The 22,887-nt window shown below is 32.1% G+C and overlaps 1 protein-coding gene and 1 long non-coding RNA gene across 3 annotated transcripts in view; both read left to right on the top strand.

Annotated features, from left to right (window-relative positions):
* The first annotated feature begins 355 nt into the window (after positions 1-355).
* On the top strand, positions 356-17,352 carry LOC145804500 (uncharacterized). Its single transcript, XR_014346335.1, has 3 exons — positions 356-639; positions 5,431-5,558; positions 16,970-17,352. It is a non-coding gene; the product is annotated as an uncharacterized LOC145804500 (long non-coding RNA).
* Positions 17,353-19,572: 2,220 nt separating this feature from the next.
* The window catches only part of LOC145804499 (putative disease resistance protein At4g27220), a 31,886-nt gene continuing 28,571 nt past the window's right edge, over positions 19,573-22,887 (top strand). For both annotated transcript variants that reach the window (XM_082898582.1, XM_082898581.1), the window contains exon 1: positions 19,573-22,295. In XM_082898582.1, the coding sequence (XP_082754708.1) occupies positions 19,704-22,295 (2,592 nt within the window). In that variant the 5' untranslated portion in view covers positions 19,573-19,703. The remainder of the gene's footprint in view (positions 22,296-22,887) is intronic.

Raw genomic sequence — 22,887 nt, 5'->3', positions numbered from 1 at the left:
GACTATTTTAGCCCAAACTTGCTTTCCAAACAAGTGACTGTTATTTTTTGTTTTTGAGCTTGGAATTGGTTTCCTTTCCGTTTGTGATCAGATTGAAGGGTGTTGTTAAGCTTGTGAGGGCCTATCATGGGTCCCGTTTCAATAATTCAAACCGTTAAATGTGTAGAACTTGTCAAGTATTATATGTCTGTAAAAAATCACCTTAATCGGATATTGATAGCTATTTCATTAGACCAGATTTCTGTCAACCGTTTATTTTTTTTATGCAAAACTAATTTGATACGTAGCTATCGATATCCAATCAACGTGATATTTTACAGGTATATAGTACTCGATGAGTTCTACACATTAAACAGTTCAGATTATCAAAACATGACCTATAATGATAGACCTCAAGAGGTTCATCAACACTCTCTAATCTAATCACGGACTAGAATGAGGCGAAATCCTTTGAGCTTTATATCTGTAAATACTTTCTCTCCCTCATTTTCACAACCCTCTCTCTCTCTCTCTCTCTGAAGAAATCTTTCCCTGCACTCTCTATCTCTCTCACTCTCCTTGAAGAAATCCCTAGCCTCCACGCCATTCGCAACACCACCCTTGAAGACTCGAAATTGTGGTTCACAAGAAAAGCTCGTGGTGAGTTCCTTCATATTTTTTTGTTTTATTTACTTATTTGTAGCCATGGTTATGACTTACATATATTTACAAAAGGGCCTATCTTAGATCCATATCGTCTTTAGGTTTAGCTTTGCTATTCTTTTATTTTTCTTCAATCATGACTGAGATTTACGTGGTTTCTTTGTTTATATTTTTGTGGCTGTGAATTCAACACTTTTCTGTTCGTTTGCATTTTTATTCTCTGTTTTATATTTTATTTATTTTTTATAAAAAATACAAAAAAAAAATTGTTTGGCGATTTTTTTTTTTTTATAACTATGTTTTTAAAATCTTTTCGAAAATTATCCACTTTTTAAATATATATATATATATATATATTAACTTTTTTTTATTTGAGCTCAACTTGATAAGTTTAAAATTATATAAAAATATCAGACTATTTTAGTTCAGTTGAACAAAATCTCGTTTGAAATCAATTTGAAAGTTTAACAAATCAAATTTAAACAAATTTTAAAACTTATTAAAATTTTCAAACCAAAATAAAATAGTAATTGTTCAGTTTATTGGACTCGTTTGTCACCCTTACTCCATCAATAGACTAACTATTCATGACAAATAAATCAACAAAGGGGAAGATTCTCGCTTATCCTAAAATAGAGGCACTGTTGGGGCTCCGAGGTCGACCACGAGTATTATTTTGACACTGAATTGTTTTTTTTATTTGATTAGGTCGATATATCTTTTATAAATATATATATTTTTGATTATATTTGTTTTAAAATTGGTAAATTACACTTACCTACCTAGAGATTTCTGACAATTATAAGAGCCTCCATATAGTTCGAATAATTGCAGAAACTTTCCTTATTTTTACTAAAAATATCAAGAATTTCTCAATCTGTTAAGTTGGTACAACGTTATTTGGTGTGAAAACGACTATATTACCTTTTGGTTTGTACGCGAAAAGACAAAAATACTCATAAACTAAGAAGCTTTATTCATTATTAATATGAGTAAATTACATTTACACCCACTAAAGTTTTGCATACATATTATTAAAGACTCATAAATATTTAGCATTATTTAATAAAATTCTTAAATTTATGCAATACTAAATAAAACCCTTAAATTGTTAAGATATTATTAAAACATTTAACAGAAAAAAAATTAATTTTTATCGATAAAATACTTAAAAATAGACAATCTCTCTACAATTAATGTTAGATAATATCTTAATAATTTAATATAAGACTTATTTCATACATAAATAATGTAAATTTTATTATTTTAAGCAATGCATTTATTATTTGAATTTTTTTTTAAGTTGAAATAAATGAATTTATTTTTTGGACAAATTACACCGGTAGTCCATATATTTTACTTCTTGTATCATTTTGGTTATTACATTTTCAATTGACTCAATTTTAACCCTTAATTTTAGATTTTATTTCAATTTGGTCTAATTAATAATATTGTTAGTATTTTTTAAAGAAAATTATCACTAAATTGGTTGAGGTTAACTAGCTGAATTGAGCAAGTTTATAATTTTGCCTTAAAAAAAAATGTGCGTATTTTCTATAAAAAAAAAAATGTTAAGAGTTGTAATTAATTAGACCAAGTTGAGATAAAATCATAAATTCAGGATCAAAATTGAGCTAATTGAAAATACAGAGATTAAAATGACAAGGGGTACGTAAAATATAAGGCCTACCGTCGTAATTTACCCTTTATTTTTTTCTCAACAATTTGCATTACTTATTTATGTATATATAAAAAATTATTATTTTATCTTTTCTCAATCGTATATTATTATCAAATTTGAATTTTTATATCTTTGAGTCATTAAACTTGTAATCGATGTATATTTAGAAAAACGCAAGTTAATATTTCTTATATGATTAAAAAAAATTAAGAAATAAATATAGAAGTAAATCCCTGAGATTTTTGACAATTAAACCAAACTCATTTATTATCAACATTAATCTTAACCTTAAATGCATTAAATTTAATCTACCCTAGTAAATATATATGAAATTATTATTTATTTTATTAATTTTTTCAAAATATAAATGTAATATGTTGATTCTATTTTTTTTCACAAAAAGTTTTGAACTTTTGTAAACAAAAAAGTAAAATAAAAATTCAACCCTTAATGAAGGTGAAAAATTAATTTTAAGATTTAATTTAATAAAAATAGTTTACATGAGATAAATAAAGATGGAGAAATAGATTTGAAGTATCATAAATAACAAATTAATTTAGTATATATTTTATTATTCTCAAATAATTTATCCATTCAAGTAAAAATTAATTTTAATTTTAGGTGTAAGAAATGATAAATTGTTTGAATTGTTTATTATTCTCAAATGATTTATTGATCTTTTATCCTTATTAACTAATTTTAATTTATTGTGCGGTGATTATATTGTTTTTTACTTCTATATTTATTTTAATTTTTTAAAATCATTTAACCTGTGTTTTTTTAAATATGTATCGACTAGAAGTTTAATGACTCAAATGTAAAAATTAAAATTTGAGAATAATATATAATTGAAAAAAGATAAAATAATATTTTCTTTTACATATGAATAGTAATTCAAGTTGTCGGGAAAAAAATAAATCAATTTATTTCAACTTTAAAAAAAATTTAAATGTTAAATGCATTACTTAAAATGATAAATTTTAAATCTTATATTAAATTAGGATGTTATCTAATATTAATTTTAGAGAGATTACTTATTTTAAAGTATTTTATCAATAAAAATTAATTTTTTTTTCCATAAAATGTTTTAACAATTTATGGGTTTTATTTATTATTTCATAAAATTTAATAATTTTATTAAATAATGCTAATATATATATATATATATATATATATGAATCTTTGATAATGCATATGCAAAATCTTAGGAGAGAGGTAAGTGAAATTTCTCATTTGAATAGATAAGGTAACTAATGGGCTATTTCATCTTTTTTGGTATTATAACCTATGGTATCAGCAAATTCTGTTAAATAGCCTAATAGAGGGTAACAGTAGGAGAATCTTGATAATAGTTTCAAAAGTAAAAGAGATTAATGTAATTATTGAAATTATAAGGGAAGTTCAGAAACTTCGGGAGAGATAAGTGTAATTTACCTTTTTAAAAAAAATAGATAGTAAAGATAATTTTTAAAATAATCCATTTCTTTAAAAGAAAAATATGACAATATCGTGACCTATATTTATTGAATCAATGTAATTATACATTTTGTGGTTCAAAACTTCTATGAAAAAATGTGTAATATTGTTATAAACTACATAACTTCATTTTTGAAATAATAATTATCAAAATTCAATCATAAGATTACGTAACATTTATTAAAAAAATGTGTAATATGAGTCACAAAAATGCATAATAATGGGGGTTTAATATATTCATTTTATGATTGTGAATAGAAGGAATTTCTATGAATTGGGCAGAAATCCATCCCATTAATCTAAAGAGCAAACAAATAAATTAAAAAACTAAGGTGTCGTTTGGTAACACTTACGTTTTCAGTTTTCTATTTGTATTTACAAAAATTTTGAAAACTCAAATAAAAACTTGTTTGATAAAATTTTTGATTTATAAATCAGTGGTCTCAGTTTATAAATTTGACCAAAAAATGAAAACACAAAAAATGTGTTTCCGTTTTGAGTTTTGAGTTTTTTTTTTTACCACCCAACACTAGCCACCACCCGCCACCACTTTCCACCACCGTCTTCCGCTACCACCACCCACCACCCACCCCCCACCACCACCTGCCACCACCACTCACCACCCACCCGCCATCCACCACCACCCACTCGCCACCACCACCCACCCCTTGCCACCACCACCACCATCACCCACCTGCTACCACCATCACCCACCACCACCACCACCCACTCGCTACCACCTACCACCCGCCACCGTCACCCACCTACCCACCACCACCCGCCACCGCCGCCACCACTACCACCACCCACTCGCTACCACCCGCCACCGTCACCCACCCACCCACCATCACCACTCGCCACCCACCCGCCACCACCCGTCATCCGCCACCTACCTGCCACCACCACTACCACCCACTCGCCACCACCCGCCATCCGCCACCTACCGGCCACCACCACCACCACCCACTCGCTACCACCCGCAACTGTCATCCACCCATCCACCACCACTACCCGCCACCACCCGCCATCCGCCACCCACCTGCCACCGCCACTCACCACCCGCTACCACCACCACCCACTCGTACCACCCATCCGCCACCTACCTGCCACCACCACTACCACCCACTCGCTACCACCCATCACCCGCCACCGTCACCCACCCACCCACTACCACCACCTGTCACCTACCCGCCACCATCCGCCACCCACCACCCGCCACCACCACCACCACCCACTCGTACCACCCATCACCATCACCCACCCACCCACCCACCAACCACCACGACCACCCACTCGTCCGTCCGCCTGCCACCACCCAACACCACCAGCTACCCACTACCCACCGTCACCACTTTCTACCACCGTCTTCTGCCGCCACTTGCCACTACTTGTAATTTCTCACTTTTTTTATATTTAAATTTTTTTTAAACATTTTGTCAATTACCAAACACGTTTGTAGTTTGTGTTTTTCTAAAAATAAACAAAAAATAAATAAAAACTAGTTTATAAAATTTTTGTAAATATAAACTGAAAACGTAAACGTTACCAAACACACCCTAAGCATTTCGTAAACCATTTAACGCGGTCATTTAATCAGCTGACACTAACAAATATTTTAACTTGTCCATTAGAAACCCTAGCATGTAGTAGGCACTGTTTGGCGCAATTGGTGATTGCTCAGTAGTATTACATCGCTTCCTTTGTCATCTACTTCAGACGGCTCCCTTTTGTTCTTGTTGTGCTACTTCTCAAATCCAAGGTACCAAAACAAAAATTAAAAATTTCAATTTGCTTTGACTTACCATTCTGTTTTATTCTATTACAACTACTTTGCTTCGACCTGTCCCTTTTGGATTTTCACTGTGTATTGCTTCTTAATTTGTCTTGGATTTTCATTTTTTTCTGATAAATATAAAACATATATACAAGCAATGAGAAGAAAATGTATAGATATTCCTGTAATTTATTATTATTATTATTATTATTGGGTTCTATTACCCATAGAATTGAATATCTAGTCTCTACTCTTTCCTTTCGAAAAGGAAAATGCACATGGAGCACTCTCTTTTTAAATTCATAAAGACAAAGCAGGTAATAAACATTTTTAGACAATGGTGTGGCTTCTTTTAAGTTGATTGTCTCAACTTGAGAAAGTTTTCGGACTTGATAGGTTTATTTTGAAATCGATTTCGACGATCCGAACGTTTACTTTTTAGGAATTGTTGAGTAGAATATTCATGTAAAAAATTAAGATGATCAGATTTTGGTAGTTAGATATTTGAATCAAATTTGTATTACAAAAAATGAATGGTTATTCTTACAATTATATTTATCGTTCATTTTTTTAAAAACCAAATATGATACAAATATATAGCTACCGATGTCCAATCATCTTGATTTTTTTACACGAATATTCTACTCAACAAATCTTAAGAAGTGAACTATTCGGATTATTAAAATTGATTCCAAAATGTGGGTCTATTAAACCTAAATATTATCTCAAATTAAATGACAACTTAAGAAAAGTTAAACGAATTATCAACGGGAATTCCATAGTATGGTTGAGTAAATTGAAAATTCATGAACGACTAGATTAGGTTGGCGGGACTTTCTAGACCTATTTATTAAATAAGTTCAATTTAAAAAAAATTAGAGCAATAATTCTAAAGTTTATTTTGTTGGGACTGAAAGGACAAAACAATTTGAAAAGAACATATTATACATATTTATATGTCAATTTGTCCACTGTTAGCCTATCATAACTTATTTTTCCAAAGTGTTATCTATTTGTTCACCTATTTGTCCAAATGTTATCTCCTTATTTATTATCGTATTACCTATTTGTCTATCTAATCTATCTATTTGTTCACATTTTTGTCAATAGTAAATATGATTTTAAAAATAAATTGTTAATAAAAATGTGTTCAGATCAAGGGACTATCAATGTCCGATCAACGTGATTTGTTGCAAAAATAAAGTACTTGACGAGCTCCACACATTAAACAATTCGGATTATTGAAACGGGACCATAGTGGGTCCAACAGTATGCTCCAATCCACTATGTGGATTAGAGAGAAATCATCTCCATTAATTAATATGAATGAAACCGGACATCTAAGTTCTTATCAATAATTGAAGAAATAAAATGAAAACGATTCCAATTTCACATCTTAAAATGAAATAAGCGTATTAGAATCGGCAAAATTCTATGTGATTTGGAGTTAGAAGTTCCCATATTAGACTCTTGTTTTCTGCTTTCTTAAAATAATTTTTTTTGATAGTTTGTTAAAAATAGAAAGAGAAATATATTTATGGTTCTTAAAATATGCGGTTTTGTTTAAATTTTATTTTATTTTTTTTCAATTTTGTCTTTAAATTTTTTTATTTGATCTAATTTCAAATGGACAGTTTAAATAGTTAATGGAATGATAAAAAATACGCATATAGTCTCAAGTATGTGTTCCGTGTCACTTTAGTCCCTAAAATTTGGATAAATTACACTTTACATCCTTACATTTTGTACCAAATATAACTTTGATCCGTACATATGAAATCGTGACAGTCAACCCCTGCACTTCTAGTCAAATTCCACTTTAGTCCCTATACATGAAATCGTAACACTCAACTCCTTACACTTATAAGATCTTGACTGTTAACTCTCTACACTTCTAGTCAAGTGTCAATGTTCTCCTTTTGTTACTCCACCACATAAGTCTTTAATAGAAGTCAGTAATGTGACAAATACATGACTACAAAATGAGGGCAAAAGAGAAAAATCACCCAAATTTCTTGTCTCTACACATTTCATTCCAAAATTTATATTAAATTTTGACTGTATTCAATTACAACAAAATGTAAATTGTGAACGATTATAGAGATGAACTAAGGTTTTGCAAACATTAGAATCATAAAACTCTGTTTTTCATAATAACATAGTCTTCTGTCTATTCTTTTATTTCTCTGCTTTATTATTATTATTATTATTATTATTATTATTATTTATAATAATTTCAATAGGTTTGTTTTCTTGTCTTTTTGTCCCAAATTTCAGCGTATGAACATATATAGATTGTATTATATAATTAAGAGGGGAATTTGTGCTGAGATATTTGGGCGAGCTAAATCAGGCCTTTGTTGTAGGCGGGGCTATGGACTTCAAGGTTGTATGGTTTGGGCCATATAGAGGAGGTCTGCCATATATTTATTTATTACATAACTCACATCAATCTAGGTTTGCCCTTTTTCCTAATACTTTCATCTACCGTCACTGTATCGCATCTCTTCACTACTGCCTCTGTTGGTTTCCATTGTATATGACTAAACCATCTCAATCTATTCTCCATCAACTTAACTTCTATCGGTACTACTTTTACCCATTCTCAGATATACTGATTTCTAACTTTGTCTTTTTTAGTCTTGCCATACATCCACCTTAGCATCTTCATCTCAGCAACACTCATCTTATCTATGTATTTCTTATTTGCCCAACATTCCATCCCCTACAATATCGCTGGCCTAATAGCCGTTCTATAGAACATAACTCACATCAATCTAGGTTTGCCCTTTTTCCTAATACTTTCATCTACCGTCACTGTATCGCATCTCTTCACTACTGCCTTTGTTGGCTTTCATTGTATATGACTAAACCATCTCAATCAATTCTCCATCAACTTAACTTCTATCGGTACTACTCTTACCCATTCTCAGATATACTAATTTCTAACTTTGTCTTTTTTAGTCTTGCCATACATCCACCTTAGCATCTTCATCTCAGCAACACTCATCTTATCTATATATTTCTTATTTGCCCAACATTCCATCCCCTACAATATCGTTGGCCTAATAGCCGTTCTATAGAACTTTGTTTTTAGTCTAGTGGGTACTCGTTTATCGCATAGTACTCCAGATGCACTCATCCACTTAAGCCACCCCGTCTTAATTCTATGGATCACATCCGCTCCAATCTCTACAGTGTAGATGTCCTCGAACGTCCCGGGGGAGATCCGCCCCCCGGTTTTGTTCATCTTGGGCTTACTACAGTTCGGGCTCAAATGTCACGATTTTGAATCTAGTCTCGCAAAGTGCAATGCAAGACCGATAAATCACCAAAGAGTCCAAATCCAGTAAATCGTTTTGGAAAACATATTTTTAAGAAAGAAGTGCCAAACGTGGACTACTTTGCCAGATACAGAGTCGCCACCTAAATGTTTTATTTTTGGAAAATTTAGGAAACCCAGACTCGTGCCTACGGCCACGTGTCCGTCATCACCAAAGTTGCCTCGGCTCGAGAACTTGGGTATGATTGGGGAAGGTCATCTATGAGCACCCCCGCTCGCCCGATCAAAGATCGGCCACTACTAAACATGATATCTTATTTTTGAAAGCACATGTGCTCTTATTCCGGTTAATTAGCTAATCTTTACTACGTGATGCGCACAGCAAACAAGTATAGACTAGATCGCCTAATTTGGAACAAAGCATTGCATATCCGTTTTGTTTGGAAACGGTTTGAAGTTTGCTACTCGCAAGTAGGCTAAAACATGGATTTCAATGAATTGTTCCAATTCAAGCAATCTAACCTTCACCCACAAGCATTCAGGCAGTTATATCACATAAGCAATTAGCCTCATGGCAAGCATGCTGTCATGTTAACACTCACATATATGCAAGATGCTAAAGCATAAACACTCACAGTGTACTCCAAGCCAAAACAAAGAACTAGTTAGAAATCATGCATGACCCTAGTTCATGTCAACAATGGCTAATGCATCACATGCAAATGCAACTAGAATAGGCTCGACTAATCTAAAATGGCATATGAGATGCGACAATTTGATACATGTATTCAACTTGGAATTGAAATACGATGCGATTAGTATGATGCGCCGAGCTCGGTGCATGCAATACAAATGGATGGATGCACGCATGCAAAGCATAAGGTATGCTAATTGAAAATGCCCTAAAACTAACTATCATAAGCTGATAAATAAAAGGGAGAAAGACGTGGGGTTAGAAGACATTCATACACTCACGCACACTTATTACAAAATTTTCCCTCTCTCGGAGGAAGCGAAAGAATAATACAAATTAACTAACTAATAAAGCTATTTAATTATTACACAACACTTAACTAATTAAACAAATTAATTAAACTACGAAAGCAGTAAAGAGGCCTCGGGAAGAGGGATGAATGCATGCATGCTCGGCTTCGCTCGGAAATCCATCGCCATGTCGCATGCTACCTCTGTTTGCACTGCTCTGCACCTCTGGAAACTACACAAGTCTCAAGGATGCTTCTAAACCATCCTCTGAACACTGTAGGAGGTCATCAACCAAGAGATGAGGCCATCGGCCATATGAAACTGGTCATCGACCATGTGTGAAGCCATCGGCCAACAATGAACAGCCGGCCGGCACTAAAGATGGCCGACTGACTATCTCTTCCTGCAGAATGCTGTTTTTACTGTAACAGAGGACAAACAGAGCATGGCAATGCATTTTCAAGGCAATGTTTGCACCACCTCTATCATGGTTGATCAAGAGGCAAGGGATGCAAACATGCAAGCAAAACTATGGCAACATGAGCATGTTAATGACAATGCCATACAAGGCTAATAGTAACAAGCATGTCAAATGCAATGCAACCTAGACAAACATGCAAACATGCAAGGCATGTGACAACATTCAAGCATGTAACAACGTGTGAGATAGACATGTAACAACATATTAAGCAACTTAAAAAGAGATGCATGCCAAATGCAATACCACTTAAACATGCAACAACATGTTAATAGGCCAAGTATGTAACAACATGCAAGGGATGTACTTAAACCAATATGGGCAGCTCTCAAATAGGCCCAAATCAGTGGCCAATATGCTAAGGGAGAAGGGACAAAATCACATACAAACATGCATGGTAATTGGCCTAACACTTAAGCATCAAAGGGCAACTTTTAAGAATACTTAAAAGGAATAAAAAGCATGCAAATGTGACAACATTACATACTCTGAAATGATGCTAGGGGTGATGCAAAATCACATAAACAAATCATAGTCATAGCATGTACAAGGCTTAAAACCTAAGACTAGAGAAGGGACTTGAACCAAAGCTACACAAAACAAAGAGCATATGGCAAGCATAACTCAAAACAGTCCTAAAGCATGGCAAAGTAAGCCTAAAACATGCAATGACCAAAGCCAAAACAAGCTAAAACAAAGGGGCAAAAACATGAGACATGCAAGGCTATCAAAGAGGTATTACACTACACCTAAAACAACCAAACATAGCATGTTTTAAGTCAATAAAAACAGAGTTATGGCATGCCAAATTAAGCCCAAAAACCAACTTAGATGGCATCCCAAAGGCCTAAACATGATGGCATACACAATGACACATTCATGAGGCATGCAACACAAACTCTTTAAAACATTAAAGGAGTCGTAAGTGCAAGCATAGGAGCATACTATATGGACTGAAATAACATGAAAAGTGATGTCAAACCACTGAAATGGTCGAAATAGACCATGCTAGTGACTTGAACACTCAAAACTAACAAGCTATATTGCATGGTGGCTATACAAAACAATGTAAGCATGACCAAAACAATGAAAAACAGAGCTTAAGCATGCTACAACAAGGCTAAAAGCTTCATTGAGTTGAGCCAAAATCATGCTAAAATGACATGTTACAACATGAAGCATGTTAGGCCAAATCATGGGATTATAAGACAAGTATACAAAGCATGCATGGTATGTCTAAACTAAGTCAAAACAGTGCTATATCATGGCAAAACAAAACCTAACATATACTGAAATGAAGCTAAAACAAGCTAAGCATACAAGCTACCAACATAAGCCATTTATGTAAGCATTAAAGACAATAAGGAGAGCGGATGGCCCTCTCCTATTTAAAACACCAAAACCACCTCTCCACCACTGAAAATCCTCTAAATTTTAGTGGTAGAGGGGCCATGCAAAGACAAGGACAACGGCCAAAAGGGATGGCCTAAAACAAGGCCTAACAAGGCCTTGGAGGGGGGAAACAATCCCAAACCTCAAAGTGACCTTAAACAAAGATTTAAAGCACCAAAAAATAGAACTTTTATCAGTTATAGTCAAGGCTCAAAACAGCATGCAAGATAGGCTAAAAGCTTATGCAAGAATGGGGAATCTAAAGTAAGGATGCTCACCCTTGAAGAACACTTTCAAGAACACAATACCAGCACCTTTCTCTGATCAAAACCACCTCAAGAACCCTAACAACAACCCTCTAGTGCCTCAGCAACCCAAGAATGGTGTAATGCTAGGTGTTCAAGTGCAAAAGTAAGACAAAAACTCACTTTAGGTCACAAATACACACACAAATGTATAGAGAGAGGGAAATATAGAGATAGATAGATACCAAAATCCTAACCCTAATTTCTGAACCCTTCAGGAGGGACGAGGAGCTCTCTCTTTATAGAAGCTCAATAGCAAAGCTTCCAAAGCAAGCTAAACCAAGAGGCAAATCCTTCCATACACGTGTATGGAGGGGAGCAAATGTGCATGCCAGCTATTAGCTGGCATAAAATATCTGCATAAAGCAGATGAACAGGGTTCGGCCAGCATAAATGGCCGATCGACCAACATAATGGACGGCCGACTAAATCAAGTGCCGATCGGCCAACACTTTTGGCCGATGGAAAGAAATCATGGCCGATGGCCTCAAGCCTTGGCCGGTGGGTTGAGGGAATGACAAAGAAGCCACCCTCTTCCCTCAGAAGCAAAAACACAAGTGTTTGGTCCACAACCAAGCACAAAACATGCAAGTTGAGAGATCTTGAGGCAAGGCGCGCGGTTGAGACTTCCGAAAACTCAAAACGAACACAAACATGGATGATCGTCGAGTGTTCAAACGATGACGTCCAAGTCTTAAGGACGGTCAAAAATGGAGTGTCTACACACAGTCGTTATAATAATCGATCATAAATTATAAAAATGTTCACTCTTAGGTAGTGCTTGGTTCTCAATCTTCACTTTTCCTCTGCTTTTATTGTTACTGTAGCTAAAATTGTACTCCATGTACTTTGTCTTAATTCTACTTATCCTAAATCTTTTAGATTCAAGTGTTTCTCTCCAAATTTCCAACTTAGTATTAACTCTTTCTCTAGTCTCATCCACTAACACTATATCATCTGCAAAAAGCATACAATATGACACATCATCTTGAATATTTCTCGACAACTCATCTATAACTAAAAAAAAAAGAAAAAGATAAGGACTTAAGGTTGATCTTTGGTGTAACCCTACAGTAATTGGTATTTGTCAAAATCTATTCTCATAAAAATTCAAAAAGAAAAATTAAGAAAGCTCCAAAACTATATTCCCTCCGTCCCAAAATAATGGTCCATTTGGGTGAATCCAACTTTTTTTGATAATACAATTATTGCACATTAAAAAAATTGATCTTCCAAAATTACCATTTGATAGTACATTTTTTGGGACATATCAATGTCATAATTATACTTTTTATGTTGTTAATGAATTTAAAAGAAGGGCAAAATAGGAAATTTATATTACTTTTATACTTGATTTTTGAAAATGGACTAATATTTTGGGATGAAGGGAGTATAAATTTGTCAATTTTATGATTTTAAAAATTAAGAAATACACATAATAAAACTAAAAAAAAAATTAAAATACTTGAATTATGTTGGAAAATAAATAAGAAAAATAACTAATGAAAATATATAAAAAAAAATGTAATGAAAAATGTGTAGCCTAGGCCGGTTTGATTTTGACTTGTCAAATTTGGACTTATGAGTGAGACGTGAATTTGATTTTTTAAATAGGTCTGATACATAACAATCCATTGGCTAGTTAAAATTTAAAAAACTCATTAAAATATAAAATTTGAACACAATAATTACGGTTTCGATAAATTTAGCCCAATCCATTGATGACTCTTAATTGTCATATGCTTACAAACATAATTTTTATACATATCTAAACCTAGCCCAATCCATTGATGACTCTTAATTGTCATATGCTTACAAACATAATTTTTATACATAAAATATGTTTAGAATGATATGATATTACTCCTGGCGGACGGAAGGGGGCTGGCCCGTGCAAAACTTTCACAAACTCTATTAATTTATGTTATATTGCTGCCAACTGGTGAAGTAGGAAGGGATGCCCATCATCCACGTGAGAGGTGGCCCCACAAGTTCATATATTTTCAAAAATTTTTAAATAATAAAATAATTATCATTTTATGTTAATAATTTTTATTGTAATTGAAAATTAAATCTGAAGAAAAGTTTTGAGTGTTTTGTAAGATATTTTTATGTTGTAATTTTATTGTGATTTATTTATATAGTGAGGTATGTAATTTTTTATGCTCATATTTTATTTAATTATAACTATACGAGGGGTGATAAATAATTATAAGTGTGAAACAACGTGTGAAAAGTTAAAAATGATTATTCCAATAATAAAAGTATGATAAAATTCCTCTTTATTCAAAAGATCTTTAATAGTAAAACTTAAAATTCTTATTTTCTAAAGACACTCAATAATAAAGCTTTAAAAAAAAAATCATTCTCCAAAAATCCAATTAAAAGATTCATTTTTTCCCCAAATAATAATAAAGATTGTGAATAATCTCAAGATTAATTATAAAAGTTGGAGAGGAACATGTATTTTACATTAAAAATTTATAATAATTTAAATGTAAGAAAAGGATGCTCATTGAGATTTTGCATCAAACCTCTTATTGAACCGCCCTTATTCGAATGAATAATATTCTTATTTTGTATAGTTATAAAAGTGTATCTTTTATTTTTATTTTATAGAGCTATAAATGTGTATCTTTTGATATACTTATGTATGATGATTTAGCTATTAATAAAAGAATTAAAATTTAGGAAAATTCTAGTTACACACTATACAAACTCTCAATACACACTATAAATGTGTTCGAATATAAATTTCTAAACAAATCAAATGTTCAAATTTAAAGTTATGAACAAAAATAAATTCTTCAAATATAATCCATTAAATTATTTATATCCAAACAACAGTTTTATGTTCATAAATCTAAATCCGAATATTTGATATTTGTTTAGAAATTTATATCCGAAAATGTTTATAGTATGTACTAAGAACTTATATGATATACAAATAGAATTATCGTAAAATTTAATTGTGGAATTTGAATGCGGCCCCTCTAACTAAAATTCCTGTCCTCCACTGCTAATGCTAAAAAAACCCTGTCATTCTATATTTTTTTTTTTGGGGGGTACAAAATCATGTTGGTATAGTATTACTTCTGGCTAAGGACGCTCATTCTTTTCACCATTTTGTAGTTGTTATTCTAATTTGTTACATGAATAAAATAATTAAAAAAAAAAAGTAAATTACGCTCACTTCCTCCGAAATTTGACAAAAATATAATTAATCTTAAAAGTTTAACTTAATTGTACTAACTTTTCTTCTAATAAAGTTAAAGTAATCAACATTAATGCACATAGTGGATAGACACATAAATAAAAAAAAAATAGATAAATATATAGTTTAGAAGAAAAGACGAGATAACACAATTTTTTCATTTGTACGACTCACAAATTAATGATGAAAAAGGATCTAAGGGTGCGTTTGTTTTAAAGGATTAGGCTATGGGATTGAACTATTAATCCCACCGGACTAATAGTCCATTGTTTGTTTCAAAAGTTTTGCTCCGGACTATTAGTCCCATATTTGTGGAACTATCCTATCCCATGGGGGATGGGATAGAAACCATGGGATAACTTAGGGAGCTTTTATATGCACACACCATATTCCCTCTTCCCATACACTTAATGAGAGAGTGTGTTGGGAAGTTGTGTGTGAAGGACGTGTATAGAGAGAGGTGTGTGTAAATAGATGCTCCCGATAACTCATCCCATGAGATTAGTCAACGAAATTATATTTTTGCCCTCTAGTATTTAATTATGTATTATATTTAGTAAAATTCAAAAAAATTTAAATGTCTCAATTTAAGAATAAAATAATTTATTTAATTTTTATTTTTGTTTTATTTATTTAATTTTTTTAAATATTTTTTTATAGATATTTTATTGATGTTTTATTTTAAAATTTTGTTTATATTTTATTTAATTTCATTATTTAAATTTTAATAGATGTTTTATTTTATTTCATTATTTCATTATTATTATTATTTAAAATTTTAATTAAAAAATAACATATATTTTTATTTATATTTAGTTTATTTAATTTTTAAAAAATAAATTTATTTATTTGTGCAAAAAATAAAATAAAATAAATTTTTATTTAATCTAACTAAAAATAATTAAAATATTAAAGCTATGTTTAATATTCTTATTACTTAGTAAATAATTGAAAATGATAAAATAGTCATTTGAGCATTTATCCTTTTCCATAATTTCCCAAACAAACATTAGATTTACTAAAAATAGTCCAATTCAAACATCTAATTCCATGACTAAACAAACATAGGATACAAATCCAGTCCAACCAAATAGTCCGGGAATAATGTATCCTAGGACTAATAGTCGATGGATTACAATTCCCCTCATCCAGTCCGTCCAAATAAATACACCCCAAGTGTTAAATGAATTAAAACATGAAGAGAGATTGGTGCAATTATGTCAAAAGTGTAGAGATAATTGTATTTTTTCCAAACCTTAAGAGCCGTGAGTGAATTTACCCTAAAAAAAAAAGAAGATAAACTTTCAATCTTGTGTTTGGGGTTGTTTTTTTAGTAATTTTTTGGTTTAGTACAAAGATTAACACTTTTAAATTCTACTTGACTAGATGGATCAATTTTTTATTTTTTATTTTTGAAAGAAAGTACACTAAAAAAAAAAAAAACTTGTTTTTTTTTTTTTTTTTTTTGTATCTAGTGATTTTTTTTTTTTTGGATTTTTTCAATATATATATGACTCCTTTTTTATTTTTTATTTTTAATCCTTCTACACTTGAGAGATGTGAAAAGTAAAATTTTTGGCACAAATTTGAAAAAAAACCACTAAACTGACTTTTTTTTTAAGTGTCTCCCAAATTGGAATTAGAATTACACAATCTCTTGCATTGGTTTGTGGATATGTACTGAATTTTCATTCATCTCGTATTTGTTTGTGGATTTTTTTTTTACTTTAACCAAAACAGCATCAGCAGAAGAACAAGTTTAAATGGCTGAGGGAATTGGTTTCTCCTGTTTGGGGAAAGCTCTGGGGGGCATTGGAGAGTACTTGGTTGCTCCGATCTGCCGACAGTTTGGTTATCTGTTTCGCTTCAACACCAACATTCAAAATCTTGAGACTCAATTGGACAGCCTAAAAGTGACAAGAGAAGGGGTTCAACTAGGGGTGGATGAAACACGCAACAATGTCAGAACCGTTGGACCTCATCTTGAGGCATGGCTGACTAAAGCCAATGACAACACAGCAGAGGCAGAGACAATTATTAAAGACAAGGCCCAAGTTCAAAAGGGGTGTTTCAATGGGTGCTGTCCAAATCTCAAGTTGCGTTACTCACTGAGCAGGAAAGCCGTGAAGAATAGGAATGGCAATGGGGGGCAATGGGGTGGATATTAATTCTCCATCCCCATTCCCCTATAATAAATTTTCCCCATTCCCCATTCCCCATTCCCCATGGGTATCCCCTCCCCATTTTTTAATGGGTATGGATTTTCCCCAACCCACTTTAATCCCCATTTTTATTTTTTATATTTAATGTTAACAACCACTTTTTTTTTTTTTTTATTTTTAAAGGTTCACAACAAAAACTAAATATACCTTCAATCTTTTTTCTTTTTTTTTTTTAAATATATTTAATGTTAACAATTTTTTTTTTATTTTTTATTTTTTTTTAAGGTTCACAACAAAAGTTAAATATACTTTCAATCTTTTTTCTTTCTTTTTTAATATATTTAATGTTAACAATTTTTATTTATTTATTTTTTTTTTTTTAAGGTTCACAACAAAAGTTAAATATACCTTCAATCTTTTTTCTTTCTTTTTTAATATATTTAATGTTAACAATTTTTTTTATTTTATTTTTTATTTAAGGTTCACAACAAAAGTTAAATATACCTTCAATCTTTTTTCTTTCTTTTTTAATATATTTAATGTTAACAACCTTCTTATTTTTCTTTTGTCTTTTTTTTTATAAAGGTTTTAGCTAAATATACCTTCAATCTTTTTTCTTTCTTTTTTAATATATTTAATGTTAACAACTTATTTTTTTATTTTATTTTTTATTTTTTTAAGGTTCACAACAAAAGCTAAATATACATTCAATCTTATTTTATTTTATTTGGTTCAACAACAAAATCAAATACACATTAATTAATTAATTAAAAAGTTTGTTTGAAGAAAGTGTTATAAGACTCATATTAAATTGCATCAGGGCATAAACAAGGAATTGTTAGCCACGGAAAATTTAGACATTAAACCATCTTTCTCTTAGCAAATTTGAACAATTCATTTTAATTTATCCAAAATCTAATTATACCTTTAACAAATCTGAACCACTCATTTTAAGATATCTATGCATTACCACACCCAATCCATCCTCCATCTTCTTCCTTTAGTCCCCCACGAATTTTGTTGTTTGTTACTTTTAAAAAACAAAAAATATTTTTTCAATTAAATTTTTACTAATTTCACAACACCACCACCACTATTCTCACTTTCACTGTCACACTACCATCGCCATAGCCACTACCATCATCACTGCCGCCATCACCCCACCACTATGTAACAACTTCTACTTTCACTTTCGTTCCATCACCACCACCACCAAATATAAAAAAATATATTTTGAATTTTTTTTATAAAAAATATTTTTCATTAAAAAATATTTTCTATCTAAATAAATGAAGCATAACATTGGGAAACAAGCTGATTTCAGTTAAATCTGTTCATAACTAAGAAAAATTCTTTTAATTTTAAAAAAAAATTATTTAGTATGACTCTGTATCCCCTTTTTGTTTTTCTAGCAAATAAATCTATGTACCCATCATTTCTAACCAATCACAACTCATGCTTGTTTTGATTCTCTACAATTTCCTTATTTTCAAATACATTCATATATATATATATATATATATATGTTGTATAAATTGTGTGATAACATAAAATAAATAGATTCATACTCGTTAATTGAAATTTCAGAACAAGCAAACCATTCTGAAAATTACAATACACAACAAAATAAAATAACATAGAAAAGCAAACCGAAACCTACACTAGACAATGTCCTTAATTTTTTTTAAATAAATTTAAAAAATTCTAGATATGCATAAAATTTGACAAGAATAATGTGACAATGTTAATTAATGTGTATTTGATTTTATTGTTGAGCCAAATAAAATAAAATAAGATTGAATGTATAGCTTTGGTTGTGAATCTTAAAAAAAAAAAAAAAAAATGGTTGTGAACCTTAAAAAAAAAATTAAAAAAAAAGAAAAAAAAATTAAATATATATTTAGCTTTGGTTGTGAATCTTTAAAAAAAAAAAAATGGTTGTGAACCTTAAAAAAAATTAAAAAAAGGAAAAAAACTAAATGTATATTTAGCTTTTGTTGTGAATCTTAAAAATAAAAAAAAAATGGTTGTGAACCTTAAAAATAAAATAAAAAAAGATTGGAGGTATATTTAGCTTTGGTTGTGGATCTTAAAAAAAAAAAAATGGTTGTGAACCTGAAAAAATAAATAAATAAAAAAAAGAAAAAAGATTGAATGTATATTTAGTTTTAGTTGTGAATCTTAAAAAAAAAAAAAAAAAAAAAAAAAAAAAAAAAAAAAAAAAAAAAAAAAAAACATATGGGGAAATTAGTGGGTACCCATCCCCAACCCATCCCCTATGGATATTTAAAGAATATCACCTACCCTACCCAATGGATAAGAAAAAGAGGGGAAAACCCATGTATTTGGGTTGGGTCTCCATGGATACCCACATGGTAGGTTATCCATTGCCATCCCTAGTGAAGAAGACTCAAGAACTTGCTCTTCTCCGTGGTGAGGGTAGCAACTACACTCAGTCGTCCTACAATCCACCACCACCAAGCATAGAACCTATACCTACAACAACAGAATTCCAGGGGTTTGATTCTCGAATTCTGGTCATGAACGAGATCATTGAGGCTTTGAAAGATGATGGGATCCACTTGATTGGGATATGTGGGATGGGCGGAATGGGCAAGACAACAATGGCAGAAGAAGTTGCAAAAAGAACCAAAAATCTCTTCAATGAATTTCCAATGGCAGTTGTCGGCCAAGAGCCAGACCTAACTAAGGTTCAAGGGTGCATTGCAGACATGTTGGGTCTCAAACTTGATGACAGGGAGAGCCCGATAGCAAGAGCATGTCTCCTACGCAAGAGACTTCTGCTAGACAATAAGAAAATTCTTGTCACATTGGATGACATCTGGGAAGAATTTGATCTAGAGAAGTTGGGATTTCCTTTGGAAGGAGGCAGCAACAAGAGTTGTAAGATCCTTTTCACTACACGAAATCGAAATATGTGGAAAGGAATACAAAATAAAAGGTATATCCAACTTGAAGTCCTAGTGGGTGAAGAACCATGGCATCTCTTTAGAGAGAAGGTAGGCAATTGTGCAGACGACCTTGATCTGCTACCACTAGCACAACAGATTGTAAATGAATGTGGAGGTTTACCACTTGCCCTCATAACTATCGGAAGGGCTCTTACAAATGAACACAACCAACATCATTGGAATAATGCGCTTCAACAACTAAGAACCCCTTGTTTAGAAAGTTTGTCGTCAGAAGTGCCTGCAAAAGTGTATCAAGCTCTATATTTTAGTTACAATTTTCTACAAGATGAGAGAGCCAAGAAGCTGTTTCTGCTCTGTTGCTTGTTTCCAGAAGACTATGAAATTCCTATTGAGGATTTGGTTAGATACGGAATTGGATTGCGGTGGTTTGAAGGCATCGACAAAGTGGATGAAGTAAGAGATCGAGTGAATGTCTTAGTTGATCAACTTAGATGTTGTTATTTATTGTTGGATGGTCATCGAGAGTTGCTAATAAAAATGCACGATGTAGTGCGCGATGTCGCCATATCAATTGCGGCTAAAGATAAGCATGGTTTTATGATAATCCATGGTGCCAAATCGAGAGAGTGGCCAAAGAAGCCGACATATGAGCTTAACACTTCCATTTCGGTGATATCAAGTGAAATTAAAGAGTTTCCAGGAGGATTGAGATGCTCAAAACTTGAGTTTTTACTAATTCGATGCCAGAATAGTTTGCTAAAAATACCAAGCAATTTTTTTGAGGGCATGGGGGAACTCAAAGTTTTGGACCTGAGAATCCCGATAAACATCTCGTTACTACCGTCATCACTACAATTCTTGAGAAACCTGTTGACATTGCATCTTGATCACAGTCAGAATTTCGATAATATATCTGTAATTGGAAAGCTATTGAATCTGGAAATCCTCACCTTTCGTCGATCCTACATTGAGGAGTTACCTGAAGAAATAGGAGGACTAGTTAATTTAAAGTTGTTAGATCTGACAGGTTGTCATGAACTTAAAAGAATAGCACCTGGTGTCATATCAGCCCTAGTTCAATTACAAGAGTTGTACATGACTGGCTGCAAAATCATTTGGGAACGAGAAGGCAAGGAAGGAGGAGAAAATGCGAGCTTAAGAGAGTTTGAATCCTTGTCCAATTTGAATACTTTAGAGATTACTATAGAAGACGTCGTGTTTTTGCCAAGAATCCCATTGTTTAGCAAATTGACAAAATACTCAATTATCATAGGTTATGATGCCAGCTCTTTTTTTTCTGAAGAATACATAACTAGGTTCCGAAGGCTTTTTATTCTCAGACTTCATGACACGTGTACTACCCCGTTAGAATGTGGTGGGATCAATTCGTTGTTAAGGAGTAGTGCAGTTGTACAGTTAACAGGGGAGGGTGCGGAGGATGCAGTGCAAGAGTTGTTTCGAGAGGGAGTTGAAGGACTCCAACACTTGAAGGAACTAAGTATTTATGATTGTGCTACACCAGAATATCTTGTCAATACAATGGAATGGGTCCCGCATACACCTAATGCTATTCCTCCTATTTTTCCTATCGTGGAGAAATTAGAGCTCGTTGATCTACCCAATTTAAGAAAGATATGTCACTGCCTACTTCCAACCGGCACTTCTGGAAAACTAAAACATCTTCAAATCATGAATTGTGATAGATTGGAAGAAGTTATCTGGAAGGAAAAAGGAGACGATGATGCAACAAACAAGATGGTGTTTCCAGCGTTAGAATCCATGACTTTGTGGAGCCTACCAATGTTCGTTGGTTTTTGCAGAGGGACTGACGAGATTGAGTTCCCTCAATTGAAGAAATTGTATCTGGGGAAACTACCACAACTCAAGTGGCTCTTCCTCAATAGCAGTAATCCGTATTCAGAGTCAATGGAAAACCACAATGCTACCTTCCTATCTCTTTTCCCCCACAAGGTATGTCCACACGTCTTTCTTTGCTTAAGGTCTTCTCTCTCTTTCTTAATTTTTTCTATAAGAAAAAGTAGTCATTCTATTATTATTATGAAGACAGGGTTCTGAATCCATGGAAGCATCTCAGTTATTCTTTGCAAAACTTTGATTGTTCCACTTTCATAGTTTCTTCATTCTAATAAGATTTGCTGTAAATAAATTAAAAAAAAAAAATGTGAAAATTGAAATCTAGGGAGAAGAAAAAAAGAGTTAATACTGTGTCATAAAATGTGATTATACAATAAAAAGATCTAAATTTCTATAGGAAAACTCTGGTTAACATTACTAAATATGAGATAAACTTCATGTGTGATTTTTGTTTTTCTTTTTCAAATAATTAATTTGGTATATTTAGAACCATAGACATGGATATGTGACATGTTAAAGTCATGCTCACACGACAATTAAAAAAAATACAAACAAATATGGATAAATTACATTTTAATAGTCTGATTGATGATATAAATATTTATCATATTTATAGTTACTCTCCTATCAATTGACCCCCAAAAAATTTACATTTTATCCATATCAACTCAATTAAAATTTGTAACGC

This window comes from Camellia sinensis, chromosome 12, assembly GCF_055761805.1.
Source record: "Camellia sinensis isolate YWXY chromosome 12, ASM5576180v1, whole genome shotgun sequence".
NCBI lineage: Eukaryota > Viridiplantae > Streptophyta > Magnoliopsida > Ericales > Theaceae > Camellia > Camellia sinensis.
The sequence above is the reverse complement of the archived record's forward strand: the minus strand, read 5'-3'. Positions and strand labels throughout refer to the sequence as shown.